The sequence below is a fragment of the Coregonus lavaretus genome (genome assembly GCF_964263955.1).
Source record: "Coregonus lavaretus genome assembly, chromosome: 1".
Taxonomy (NCBI): domain Eukaryota; kingdom Metazoa; phylum Chordata; class Actinopteri; order Salmoniformes; family Salmonidae; genus Coregonus; species Coregonus lavaretus.
Window position 1 is genome coordinate 35,860,021 of NC_139988.1, and position 15,231 is coordinate 35,875,251.

General features: G+C 43.4%; 1 protein-coding gene across 1 annotated transcript in view; it reads left to right on the forward strand.

The window, feature by feature from the left end:
- Positions 1 to 2,620: 2,620 nt before the first annotated feature.
- Positions 2,621 to 15,231, forward strand: part of LOC311131392 (pro-neuregulin-3, membrane-bound isoform-like) — a gene marked incomplete at both ends in the record, with an annotated part of 555,735 nt that continues 543,124 nt past the window's right edge. Inside the window, one exon of the mRNA XM_084164353.1 lies at positions 2,621 to 3,329. Within this exon, the coding sequence (XP_084020479.1) occupies positions 2,621 to 3,329 (709 nt within the window). The remainder of the gene's footprint in view (positions 3,330 to 15,231) is intronic.

Here is a 15,231-nt window from a genome sequence, read left to right on the forward strand (position 1 = left end):
GCAACTAAAACTATTAGACAAATGCAGGTAGGTCCCTCCCCGTTTGGTTCCGTGTTTGTCTCACCGTGTGTGTAAACTTACCCGTTACGGTCAACATGGTGTGGGTGATGTGGATGCACACCAACATTCTACTGGAACGATATGCAGGGGGGCTTTGCTCTGGGTCTTTTTGACTTCCCTGGAACCTTGACTGTTGTGGAAGAACAGTAGATCAATAACGCTACAGTACTGTAGCATGTGTCAAAGCTGGATATGCTGAATAACCTTGTTAAAATAGCTTTAGAATTTCCTGTCTTTTTCGGCTTCAGACAAAAGCTAGTTATATTTTTTATTCATTTGTCTCTGCAGTGGCGTTTTAATAGCCTTTGTTAGACAACGTGGTGGTATATCTGCATTTCTGAGAGGTGTAAAACTTATATCTACTTTCCCCTGGGGACCCATACTGTAGGAGGAGCCTTATCTTTGGCAGATTTTTATCTTTGCCCTGTGAAACAGGAGGCATGATGATGGGGATAGCAGGACAGACAGGGTTTACAGCTTGACAATATAGGCCTAACTGTCAGAGCTTCTGGTCTATCCCCGAAACCACCTTATCATTGTTAAACACTGATGAATGTAATGATGTTTTTTCTTTCATGTCACAACCCTTTCCAACCTTTTCTCTTGAGCTAGATTTACCCCCCTTCATTTTATCTTGTCCCCCTTCTCTTACCATCTCAGCCTCATCCTTCCCTCCTCCTCTCTTTCTGTTCCAGATACAGAACTGGGAGGTGCCATGTGAGTGAGTGACAGTTCCTAAATTGTGACTCTGCTCTGCCGATGTTGCTAATGCTAAGATGCAGCCTGTTCTGTAACTGCCTCTGCTAATACTGCAGAGATTTGCCAAGGATCAGGCTCTCTCTCAATCTCTCCTTCTCTCTGCACTCTTCCACTCCCTATTTTGTGCACGCATTCTTCATTGCGCGCTCTCTCTCTCTCTCTCTCTCTCTCTCTCTCTCTCTCTCTCTCTCTCTCTCTCTCTCTCTCTCTCTCTGCCTCTGCCCCCCCCCCCACCCCTCTCTCTCTCCCTCTCTCTCTTTCCTAACAGAGGTGGGCAATCTTCCTAATGCTGGTGGAGCTAGCAGGTGCAACCTCGTCTCTCTCTCTCTCACTCCCCCTCCCTCTCTGTGTCTCTCTCCCTTTCACTCTTCCAGTGTGCACTGTGCTCCGTCTATGCTTTTTTTTCTCTCTCTCGTTTGCACTCGCTTTCTCTCAACATCGGCAGCAGCAGCACAGGATAGCAGCTGTCTACCTGACTGGAATACCAGAGCCACTGGTCGTCTGGATCAGCATCATCGTCTAAAACCACAGGAGGGTCAGGCTGTAAAGCCGTAGCGTCCGCGGTGGAGATCTCTAATTATCCGGAAGCAGTCCCTGATGGGACAGAAACCAGCCAAAACTGCAACAAATCACACCATTGACTGGATGGCTGCCATTCCTCATAGAGGGACCTGAGGTAGAGGAGCCGGGAGAAGAGCTGTACAGGGTGATTTTTCAACTGCTCCCTCTATCTTTCTATATGTCCTTCACTGTCTTTTTCTGAGAGGATCCTTATCCTTTCTCTCTCTTCTTCTTTCTCTCAGTACGGGAACGTAGCTGGCGGATAAGGGCAGGTTTGTGGCTCTCTGCTGCGTTAACAGGCAGCGCACAGAGACAGCTGGGAGCTGAGCGGACAGCTTGGGGAACCTGAGGAACGGGATAACGCATCGCAAACTACAGATTTATCCACCCTTCTACCTCCACCACCCACCCCTACTTTTCTCTCTGAATCTCAAAGCTCCAGGGTTGTTTATTCTTCTTGTTGCCATCAATGGATTTTGGATTTTTCTCCACTGGAGAATAGCAAGCAACTGAGTGCTGGGAGTGGGCTTAGTTTTGCTCCAAAACATAAAAGGAGAATCCCTTGTGAGGGGGGATGTTGTAGACAGCAGGGGTCTGAAGCGGGAGCAACGGCGCACCCAGGGCTGATCTCTCTTCTCTCTGATGGGATGGACAGGTTTCTGTTTCTGGGGCTGGGTAGCTGACTCAGCTAAGGAGAGAGAACGACAGATAACCCAGGATCCTGTCTGCCTTGCCTGCTGAGAGGCGGGAATGAGAACCACCCCTGCAAGTTTTTCTTATCAGCATCCATAACCAAAACGCCCCATCTTGGAATATTGACGGAGGGAATGAGAAAGGGTGCAAAATAGAGAGGTCTGGGTTTGATCAGTGCCAACAGAGGAGTGTGCAGGTGCTGCGTCAAGGTGTCTTCACAGACGGATTTGTAGTTTGTCCCTCACCGTCTCCTTTCTATTCTATTTGGATTGTCCTTGGAGTTGGAAGTCTGGGTTGCTTTTGGACAGGACTCAAACTGGACTAAAGATCATTCCGCATCTACATCGGATTTTTCCACCTCTTTTGTGCGTCTCTGAGTGTGTCTGAGTGTTTGTCTGTACGTATCTGTGTATGTATGTGTTTGTGACCATCTCATTGTGTGTTTCTTTCTTGGTGTCCGGCGTTGTTGGCTGGCATTCTGCCTCGTGCTTCCCATGCGTGTCATGCGCCTGGCCCCAAGGTTAACCCTTGCTAAGCCTTGTACAGGATGAGCGAGAGCTCCGGAGCAGTCACATCGGGGGTGGTGATCCTGGAGGAGTGTCCAGAGGGTAGTGGGGAGCGAGAGCAGGTCCAAGCCCAAGAGCCAGGGCCCCTGCGCTTTGGAGGCTGCACCCTGTGGCCCCGCCAGCAGACATGGCTATGTGTGGTCCCTCTACTCATAGGCTTCATTGGCCTGGGACTAAGCCTGATGCTGCTCAAATGGATTGTGGTGGGCTCTGTTAGGGACTACGTGCCCACAGACCTGGTGGACCCTAAGGGTATAGGACAGGACCCCATGTTTCCCCCCCATCTCTCCAAGCCCAGCACCTTCCCCAAGAACTCAGACACTACCCCTACAACCACTACTACCATGGCAAACCCCACCTCAACCACCGTCACGGCGGTGAGGGGCAGAACTCGAACTGTCGTCGCCCACCACCCCGGTGGCACCACTGCTACAGCCAGGGTGGGTGGTGCATCAGGCAGCCAGGTTACGCCTCGCAGCACCACACAACGCCAGGGCAACTCTGGACCACGAGGCCCCCTTATTACCACAACCACCGCTGCGCCAGTTGCCACCTCAATTTTTACAACCTCCAGCCCCTCTCCTTTTAACCCCACCGTGCTGCATGACTCCACACAAATGTGGACGCATGAGCACACCACGGAGAGGCCTGCCACCACCCCCACACGGACCCATGTGAACCGAAAAACATGTAAGTCACAACTATCTCTAATTCCTGCTTGGTTTTGGAAAAAGCTAGTGACTGATCACTATTTCTTTTAATGTGTGATTACTCACAGACATTGGCTGGTTTTGTGTTTCAAATGTAGCATAAAGGTCAAATGTACCTTCATTGGGTGGTTAACATCGGTTTAGCTGTATCTTTTTTAATCAAGACACTAAAAACCTGTGTAATAGAAGCTTAATCCTGAGAATAATTGTTGTATAATGTGGTAATGTGTCCTACAGCAGTTTCAGATGTGAAATTCACTAAGTTAAACATTATTTTTGGATGAAAGACGGATATAGTGCTGTTGTGGTTTCGGCTGGTAACTCCCCCTATGGAAGGGTAGAAGCTGCAGGAATGAATGATCCAGTGTAATGGATTGATCTATTGAGGGGCATCTGTACCGTTTGGTTTTGAGGGAAGGTTGCTATCAGCATTCACGCCGAATTCCATATTCGCAAGGGGAAACGCAGTGTTTCCCCTAGATCTACTTTGTTGCAGCGGTGGCAAAGGTCACGGAATGGGGGGGGGGGGGGGGTGTCACAGAGGCATGCACCCCCGGGATTATTTATAGAAGGACATTGAGAAGGTCCTCTCCAGTGACCTTTTAAAATGTATGAAAATCCCCAAAATATTTTACCATAGTCCAGGGGTAGGCAACCCTGGTTCTGGAGTGCCGATGCCACTTCATGTTTTTGAATTAACCGACCTGGAAGACCAGGTGTGTTGAATTTAGGCATTGAACTGATCAATTAGCTCAATTGGTCAGGTGTGTTGGAACAAAATTCTGCAGTACCTGCGGCACTCCAGGAATAGGGGCCCTGCCACAGCCTATATATGTCACCATATCATATTATCAGGCAGGTGTGCTATTAGCAATAAGCACAATTTTTTCGGGATCAAAAAGAGGCTACATTTTTTTCTTTTCTTCCATGGAGCTTTGAGAAAATGCTGCAATTTTAAAGCACATTTTCTGCAATTCTACACATGATGCCATGGAGCTAACTTAACGTAGCAGGCATAAAAGAGCAGCGTTTATTTATTTCTGGTCCTGATTAAAGAAAAAAAAAAAACTGTCAGGGGAGGTTCTCTTCTGCACCAATCCAGTAAATGTGGAGGAAGAGTTAAGATGGAGTGTCGCCTTGTTAATGTCCAAAAGCAGAAGTTGCGTCACAGGCTCTCTTTCCAATTTTGTGTTCTTATACTCAAACATTATAACAAAATCAATGATGAGCCCAATCTGAGCATCTGGGCATGTGCCCTGCTTGCCCAGTCAGTAATCCAGCCATGCCAAAACTAATTATAAATTAATTGTTTATTTTATTGGTTTCGTTTTAGGTTTTATTTAGGTGATTTCTAGTTCTCAAAAGATTGTATTATTTTAAAAACATATAGGCCAATTATCTTTTCTACAAAATGTCTGTCTGGTTTTAGACGTTTAAGTTTACACTGAAAGTGTTTTTCCTTCCCGAAATGTCCTACCCCCCCCCCAGCCCCCCACCCCCCTGCGTGTGGCGGCAAAAATTTAGCAGCAGCGGTGCGCCACTGCTAAATGAATACAGGAGAAACACTAAAATGTATGTTAAGATATCAAAGAACCATTGCATGTGTCATAATGAATGCACTATAAAAACTCTGCTGCAATAGATTGGCGTTATATTCTGCAACTTTTCCACTAAGCAGGAAGTGTGTCTTCATGTGTTTTATTTCAGAAATACAGTCTGATTGCCTGCATTTATTGGTAATGGCTTCCGGTAGAGCAAATCCAAATGAAGTTTGAAGGGAATAAAAAGGGAGAAGTGTTTTTAGTTATGTAGGCAAGCTTCATTTAAATGGGATGCTATTTGAAGAGTATAAAAGCATATTTTGTTGAATTACTAAGGCTGGACTGGATTGACTTATCTTTGTCAAGCTATCAATAAGCAAGACCTCCAGTATGCATGTTCAGTATAACACAGTTGATTATTTACTGTGCTAAGACTGGATAAATCGGTAAACAACAAAGATATGCTCTCCAAGTTCTATCCACTCTGCTGTCCTTGACTCCGTCGTTGGATCACCATAGCCTATTGATTTGTGCAAGAGGTATTTTCTTGCAGTGATCAACCAACTTTGTACCTATGACTGCAGGCCTTCTGTTAATGCTGGACCGTCTCGAAGTGTCTGCACTTCTGCAAGAGTAAATCATTTTGCAAAAAGTGTTGAGTTCGTGTTGAATTTCATTCTCTAATATGCACTCTCCCTTCTGCCGTACAACCTTATACACTCCTAGTAATTACCCAGAGAGCATAGCTACAGCTGTACATATAGTGGTACATTGAGCATTTGACAGCAGATGTCATCCAGTATATCCTAGTGTTATGGAATTTATTACATTGATTCCATTGTGCTCAAAGGCAATCATAAGCATTAGTCCAGTGATAGATATTATTTCCCCATCACATTGTCTATTTTGATCCTTGAACTACACAAAGCCGAGCCTACATCAAGTTATCAATAAATGCACGCTCAATTCCCTTGCCTGTCTACTGCTGGTGTTGTATTATTAAACATTAATTTATTAATTAACCATTTTAAGAATGCCATTTCGTGAGCAAGTGCTCCCGAAAACCATTAAGCCCCAGTGATGGATATCCCAAGGAAAATTTCACTTCTCCAGCATGCTGCAGCAGCCAACTCTAATCTCACTTCCATCCTCCCACACATTGTTCGCAATTTCAAAAGGGCATCTTTTCCTTAATGTTTAGATTTGCTTTATGTTTTTACTGAATTATCCTAATTATTGTACTGCCTATCTTATCACACATTCATTCATTTAAACTGAAGGCGCTTACACTGAGAACCTCCACTCCACGCAATAATTTTATCCTTTTAGATAATACAGTGAGGGAAAAAAGTATTTGATCCCCTGCTGATTTTGTACGTTTGCCCACTGACAAAGACATGATCAGTCTATAATTTTAATGGTAGGTTTATTTGAACAGTGAGAGACAGAATAACAACAACAAAAGATCCAGAAAAACGCATGTCAAAAATGTAATAAATTGATTTGCATTTTAATGAGGGAAATAAGTATTTGACCCCTCTGCAAAACAAGACTTAGTACTTGGTGGCAAAACCCTTGTTGGCAATCACAGAGGTCAGACGTTTCTTGTAGTTAGCCACCAGGTTTGCACACATCTCAGGAGGGATTTTTTCCCACTCCTCCTTGCAGATCTTCTCCAAGTCATTAAGGTTTCGAGGCTGACGTTTGGCAAGTCGAACCTTCAGCTCCCTCCACAGATTTTCTATGGGATTAAGGTCTGGAGACTGGCTAGGCCACTCCAGGACCTTAATTTGCTTGTTCTTGAGCCAATACTTTGTTTCCTTGGCCGTGTGTTTTGGGTCATTGTCATGCTGGAATACCCATCCACGACCCATTTTCATTGCCCTGGCTGAGGGAAGGAGATTCTCACCCAAGACTTGACGGTACATGGCCCCGTCCATCATCCCTTTGATGCGGTGAAGTTGTCCTGTCCCCTTAGCAGAAAAACACCCCCAAACCATAATGTTTCCACCTCCATGTTTGACGGTGGGGAAGGTGTTCTTGGGGTCATAGGCAGCATTCCTCCTCCTCCAAACACAGCGAGTTGACTTGATGCCAAAGAGCTCGATTTTGGTCTCATCTGACCACCAGACGGGCCTGTATATGTGCTTTCTTGAGCAGGGGGACCTTGCGGGCGCTGCAGGATTTCAGTCCTTTACGGCGTAGTGTGTTACCAATTGTTTTCTTGGTGACTATGGTCCCAGCTGCCTTGAGATCATTGACAAGATCCTCCCATGTAGTTCTGGGCTGATTCATCACCGTTCTCATGATCATTGCAACTCCACGAGGTGAGATCTTGCATGGAGCCCCAGGCCGAGGGAGATTGACAGTTCTTTTGTGTTTCTTCCATTTGTGAATAATCGCACCAACTGTTGTCACCTTCTCCCCAAGCTGCTTGGCGATGGTCTTGTAGCCCCTTCCAGCCTTGTGTAGGTCTACAATCTTGTCCCTGACATCCTTGGAGAGCTCTTTGGTCTTGGCCATGGTGGAGAGTTTGGAATCTGATTGATTGATTGCTTCTGTGGACAGGTGTCTTTTATACAGGTAACAAGCTGAGATTAGGAGCACTCCCTTTAAGTGTGCTCCTAATCTCAGCTCGTTACCTGTATAAATGACACCTGGGAGACAGAAATCTTTCTGATTGAGAGGGGGTCAAATACTTATTTCCCTCATTAAAATGCAAATCAATTTATAACATTTTTGACATGCGTTTTTCTGGATTTTTCTGTTGTTATTCTGTCTCTCACTGTTCAAATAAACCTACCATTAAAATTATAGACTGATAATTTCTTTGTCAGTGGGCAAACGTACAAAATCTTCAGGGGATCAAATACCTTTTTCTCTCACTGTACATTCTGAATCCAAATGTAAATAAAACAATCAAGAATATCAACAACAAAGTCAGTGCAGTTCCTACACAAGTCTTTATCTGGTTATTTTCCAGTTCTAGATGGATTTTCTACCCCCAGAAAGACAACACGATTCTAATGACTCGACTAGAAGGTGTGTAAGTGTATATTTGCTAAGGATTACTTGTCTACCTGTTGGCCGGATGACCTCTGCCATGGAGAGAGCATATGTTCAGGTGGCCTTTCAGCAGTAATGCAATTTGAAAGGGATGTTACTTTGTCCCAGGCATTGAATATTGGATCAGGGTGTCAAGCAGCCATGCTTTGGCATCGTTTTCTGGCACTCTGCTAGATTGCTCTTCACTCAAGCCAACCTTAATTCAGATTAATTTCTTATCACTCTGGAGGAGCAGCTCAACAGAATTGCGCACCTATCAGTCACACTCATGATGTGGTTACAAGCATCCCTATAGTTCGGATTGTATTGATAGACAGTGGTTTGTACTGTATAAGACTGGGTAATTGAATTGAAATGTTGTCACTTGTTAGATTCTATAACATACAATATGCCTACTCATCAAACGTGTGTGTTGTTTTTCAAGTAAAATGCAAACATGTTAGCCTATGTTTCACAGACGTAATTTACTGCTGCTTTATTCTATTGATTAGACAGTCCAAAGTGGAATTAGAGCCATTTATGATCTGATGGGGGCTATAAACAAGATTTACTAGGAACTCTTCAATCCTCTAGTCTAAGAGGAAGGGGAGCCCATTCCCATTCCCATTTTTGGTGGGCATATTCCCCGTCATGAGGCCTTAGGCAATTCAATGTACTGAACTACAGATCCAGCTACAGTACAGGAAGAGTGAACATTAACCTTATCATCAACTGACATGAACTGATGTGTTGTCCGTTTGATTTTGGGTCACATTTAAGAGTGTACAACAGTATACCTTGTGCATGCGTGCCTGCTTGTGTGTGTGTTTGAATGTGTGCCGACAAGGTGGGGATGGGGTGATCTAGTTGTGAGCCAATTGTGACCCCCAGACTAGTGAAATCTGAGATTGCCGGCTCATCCTTGAAATCTGATTGCGCATCATGTTGATCAGTATATTCCTAGAATCATAACCTAAAATATTTTGGTCATTGGTATTAAATATCAATGCAATAGCTTGTATTGCAATGTTCAGATGGATATGTTGAAAGAAGTAATGCACGTCTAAAGTCATTGCCAAAGTCAGAATCCTGAGATTCTTCCCAGACTGCTTTCCAAAATATGACATGCTGTGAATTTTAACATGCTAAGAGATTTGGGAATTAGATCAAAGTACATGCTGAATCAAAGCTGGGTGATCAGACATGGCTCAAGACTTGTCTATCATAGAGCTGGTTCATCAATTAGACTAACAAGATATTATTCTTAACTGGTCTTTTTGCACTAACTCTCCTGTACTGACTCTATGCACACACACTGGACTCTACCCACACACTCACACATACTTACACTGACACCCCAACACACACATACACACACATTGCATACGCCCACACACATATAACAAGCGCATACATGCATACTGATGCCACACACACACACACACACACACACACACACACACACACTTTCACACTCACCACATACGCTGCTGCTACTTCTATTATCAATCCTGTTGCCTAGTTACTTAACCCCTACCTATATTTAAATTGCTACAGTACCTCATACCCCTGCGCATCGATGCAATACTGGTACTCCCTGTATATAACCATGTTATTTTCACTTGTTATTGTTATTTGTTATTCACTTTGTATTTATTCCTCATGTCACTATTTATATTTTTATCTTTAACTCTGAATTGTTGGAAAAGGACCCGTAAGTAAGCATTTAACTGTTAGTCTACACCTGTTGTTTATGAAGCATGTGACAAATAACATTTGATTTGATTTTATCTTTATCAGTTATTGATAGTTGGCTATAGGCCTAGCTCAAGGAGTGAAACCATTAAATTACTGTAAGGTTTGCTCAATCACCAAGCCTTGAAAATGGCTCCCCTGCAACAGTAATAATGGCCAAATCAAATGATTTATCATTAATAGTCAAGCAGTGGTTATCATAAAGCTGTTTTGGATTTACATTTTTAATTAATTTGAATACTTCTGACCCTGCATCTCTAACATAATGCAGAAATACACTCATGCAGTGCCATTAGATGTAACTCCTCTCTGAAGCTGTCTCAATAAAGCTTCATGTCACATTGATTTATCCTGCTGAAATGTGCCTAAGGAGGGAAGAGCCTTTAAATATGAATGTGCAGAAAAGGAAACATGTTCAATATGTAGAGGAAAATTTGAATAATTGACGATGCCCTATGACAAAATAAATTGAGTGAAAAATGGCTTATGGTCTATAAATCGGATAGAATAGATATGGATATAAGCAAGAGATACAATGTGACACAGGGTAACATCCCAATTGCCGGAGAGTTGACAAGGTGTTTGCTAAAGATGTTTCACCAGGAGATGCTCCATTGCTTCTTTAAAGCAGGGCAACCCAGGGTAGCCTTAACTGAACATAGAAACTACCTCCCTCTGCCCAGTAGCATGTCTAGCAATCCCATTGCTCCCAAAGATGATGGAGTACAAAGCGGCTGAATGCTAGAGATGTATCTTTTTTATCAGAGGGGCTTTTGATAATGATTCCGTTTTAAGCAGGCCTGATTAGATGAGACTCCCTGCATGTCTATGGCTGCGAGATGTGAGATCAGTTAATATGTTTTGGATTGGCTTGCAGACCCCAGCTCCACTTGTCCTCCAGAGATGGAATGCCACTTTACTCAGAACAGGGACAACACAGAAGTGTTTAGTCCTTGCTGATGACAGTATACGGACATTGAAGAAATTATGCAATGCCCCAGCCTCGTGATTGATTGTATTATAGGCTTACATTAGTAACCTAGAGAAGAGGAACCGTTGCCACTTTGCGAGGTTGCAGAAAGAAACAATTTGTCTAACAATTCCTGGAGCAACCATAATATAGCCTACCTTGTATTATTCGTGGACAGCAGAATCATTGTTTGAACTCCAGTTCAAATGCTGATCATCATTTAAAAAAATCCCATTCCCTACACAGGAATGAGGGTGATAATTTTGAGGTATTGACCTATTATCTACCGTAGGCATTATGAATAATAAAATGCTGCTGTTTGTGGTGAAGTTATTAATGTGATTTGGTTGAGCAGCCCATCTTCCTAGCTTAAATACAATAGATACAGTATAATATCTCTATCATGCTCTTATAGAGCCCTGTGTAGCTCAGTTGGTAGAGCATGGCGCTTGCAACGCCAGGGTTGTGGGTTCGATTCCCACGGGGGGCCATTATGATTTTTTTTTATGTACTCACTAACTGTAAGTCGCTCTGGATAAGAGCATCTGCTAAATGATGTAAATGTATAGGTTTATCAGAATGTGTAGAATGGAGACTTTCCTTAGGAGCTGTGTCTTGCATATCGGTAAATGTCAAAGCTGCTGTCAAAAATATGCCTTGCACTGGATCATTATGTTCAGTATAACACATCTATTATGTGTTATTTTGCAGATATTTTGTTATCTGATACTTTCCTCATCTTGCAATTCAATCATTCTTATGAATGAACAAGACATCCAGGAAACTTAATGTACAGATGTTCTACTAGGCCTATCAATATTCCTAGCAATGTAGCATATACTTGCCTTAAATACTGTATGTTCTCTAATATGTTCTAAATACATTCATGCAAATTGATTTTAACTTGAAAAGGAGTGATTATAATTTTTCCCACTCTACCTCACCTTCACCTTTACCCTTCCTACACCTTTCTATATCCTCTTGTAAGTTGGCTGCAAACCGTTTAACATCAGTGAGCAAACAAATGTCAAAGTGTTTTGATTCTAGCCACGGTCAGTAACTGGTGCTGTGGTTTGTAGCCTATTACTCTGTAGCAGCTTTGATGAGCCAAGCAGGCAGCATGATAAATTCGGGCCTTAAATCACTAGCAGCCTGGCCAGTCTGCCATGGGACGCTGGCCAAGCTCAGTCCAGAGAAATAGCCCACTGAGGAGGAGGAAGACACCTCTTGGGGGGCGACCAGACTTTACCCCAAAATACACCCCAACAGGAATACACAAGTCTTGGTAGAGCTCATCCAGGCAAAACATGGGACAGTAGAATGTTCTGTCCATCCTGGCTGATAACCATGCTGCTAAATAAAGAATAGGTCATCATTTGTGCTGCCGTGGCAGTCTTCTGGAGGATGGCTAGCCATGGCAGTCTTCTGGAGGATGGCTAGCCGTGACAGTCTTCTGGAGGATGGCTAGCCGTGGCAGTCTTCTGGAGGATGGCTAGCCGTGGCAGTCTTCTGGAGGATGGCTAGCCGTGGCAGTCTTCTGGAGGATGGCTCTCTCACCGTTCTGTTTCCCCATATCCGCTGTATTTTCTTATATTTTAATTCTGTATTCCCATTCTCCCTGTTTCCCTATCATCATAATCTTCCCTGGACACCACATGTCTTCAATGTGTAACAACATACCTTGAGCTATTGAGAATCATCATTAAATGTGTTTTCTACCAATAATTTACACTAACTCATTTTAATCATGCAGATTAAATTGCTGTTATCTTGAAGATAAATGTATTCCATTAATTGAATGTGTGTGTGCCTGCGTGTAAGCATGCTTGTGTGTGTGAGCCTGTGCTTGTAGGTGAATACACACGCTTGGGTGTGTGTTCATTTACATTATGTGAGTCATCTGAGGAAGTGAAGGGCCATCTTGTGTCCTTTGCCCTTTTGCCTCTCAGCAGTTTAGCAAAGCCCTGTGTTCATGCGTAGGCTCTGATCCATTTGAGCTGTGCATGCGGTGGGGGCCTAGTTTTCTGGCACAGGGCTCCTTTCCTTTCTCTCTACCCCACATCCTCCTTTCTTATTGGCATAGAGAGCTGTCTCTGTCAGCCAAAACCCATTAAGACGGTCTTGATGAGCAAACTGGGTTGATAAGTACATATTATTTCTCAATGGTTATTACTGTAAGACATTTTGATATCCGTGTGTTGAGCTGATTCAAAAGTAGGTTAAATGGTTGGTATTTCAGCAAGCAGTCTGGGCCTCATAGACACACCCATCCTACTCTCTTGGTGTTGTCATTGAAATGGCTGAAGTAACATTTCACAGAAGGGCAATGCAACCTTAATGGAACCCCCAATGTATCACAAAGAGAGACACACTCACCAAATGCTTAAGTGCAGTGCTCTGCTACACAGTTGGACTGACTCAGGGCCCTGCCCTTGGGGCAGTCTGTTACACCACTTTTCTCTCCTGCCATGACATGGAACAACCCACTCAGAGTGTGCGTGCCAGGGTACTCTTACAGAGTGCAACGTTAGGCTATCAACACTTCCCATCCTCAGTCAGCACTCTTTCAACCTCTCTCTACCTGTCTTTCTTTCTGTCTACCTCTTCACCTTTCCCATCTCTCTCTTTTTGACTCTGTGTGCACTGGTGGAAAAAGTACCCAATTGAACATACTTGAGTAAAAGTAAAGATACCTTAATAGAAAATGACTCAAGTCAAAGTGAAAGTCACCCAGTAAAATACTACTCGAGTAAAAGTCTAAAAGTATTTGGTTTTAAATATACTTAAGTATTAAAAGTAAATTGAATTGCTAAAATATACTTAAGTATCAAAGGTAAAAGTACAAATAATTTCACATTCCTTATATTAAGCAAACCAGAAGCACCATTTTTTATTAAAAAATTTTTTTTCAGGATAGCCAGGGGCACACTCCAACACTCAGACATAATTTACTAACGAAGCATTTGTGTTTAGTGAGTCCGTCAGATCAGAGGCAGTAGGGATGACCATGGATGTTCTCTTGAGAAGTGCGTGAATTGGACCATTTTCCTGTCCTGCTAAGCATTCGAAATGTAATGAGTACTTTTGGATGTCAGGGAAAATGTATGGAGTAAAAAGTACATTATTTTCTTTAGGAATGTAGTGAAGTAAAAGTTGTCAAAAATATAAATAGTCAAGTACAGTACAGATACCCCTAAACAACTACTTAAGTAGTACTTTAAAGTATTTTTACTTAAGTACTTTACACCACTGTCTGTGTGACATGTCTGGTTGTGACAGGCTTCAGCCCTGTGGCTCTCTGCTCCATGGCAGAGCTTAGACGGGGGTTATGGGAGAGTGACTCCGCACAGCCACTGAGAGGAGAGGCGGAGTCATCCATCTAGACTGTACACTATCCCTTCATCATCTTTGCCAGAGCCCACTCAATACATTTACATTTACATTGGCCCTGCTTCGGGAGCCCCACCAGAAGGTGTTTAGATTGAGGGTGATGAATAGTGGATGTGTGTTGTTGTAGGGTAGGATAGGAAGAAGCATGCTCAGCTGTTTGGTGTCTAGTGCATTGAGAAACGCGGGGCCGGCCACCGCAGAAGGAAGCCCACTTTATAAGCCATACGTGCCAGCTTCCGCTCCGTCATGTTTGGTTTACGCTGAGATGAACATGTCAGTGATGAAGCTGTCATAGGCCTGTCCGCCACCTGTCAAGAGTGACTGATGCCTCTCTGTTTTTCTAGCCTAGGAGCGGGCATACAGGCATACTTCGTGGAGGACACTGAGAATAGGAGTCAAGGCCTTAGTTTAGTACCTCTATCTTTTACCAAAAGCATATGTTGGGATGTGTCTCAACTCAAGGCTATGCAGTGCCTTACCTAGGACTGTGCTTGGCAGTTGTCTCATGTTTCACACTGTATTCTTTTTTCAAGCATTATCACAAGTAAGATATTGCTGACCCTGTTCTAGAGTCAGGTCAAGGTAGCTGTGGGCTAATTGTGGTGTGATCTCAGCTGTTGAAGCAGGTGTGAAGACAGCTCTGCCCAAGGTGAAGTAAATCTCTGGCTTTTTGACTGAGCTAAAGGAGAACCTGCCATACCTAGCCTATAATATCAGCATGTCTCCCATCCCATGTACTGTAGGAGAAGGCTCACTGATCCCTGAGAGACCGATCCTCGACTCACTGCCTGTAGCACCCCAGTCTGAATTATATATAAAATCTTACGGCACAGCTTGGACAAATACTATTTTTCACATTTGATAACGCTTTGTTAATAATTGATATTACGCCCGCGAAGTGTGGTATTTTACAGGCGAACTGTATGTCTTAGAATATAATACATGAGAAGGATCTTCCAAATGGTACGCAACTATATAAATAAAAGTATTGCAGGCAAGTGATGGAGAAATAGCAATCATGTCATGACAGATGTGAATTACAACCCTGGCACTCTCTGCTGTTATGTGCTATTAGGAAATCATGCCCTTGTAAGACGAAATGGACTTCTGTGACGTGCATCAGAGCGCACACAAAGGTTACATGCTACACACTGCTGTTCTCTTCAAAATGGTAGCTGTGC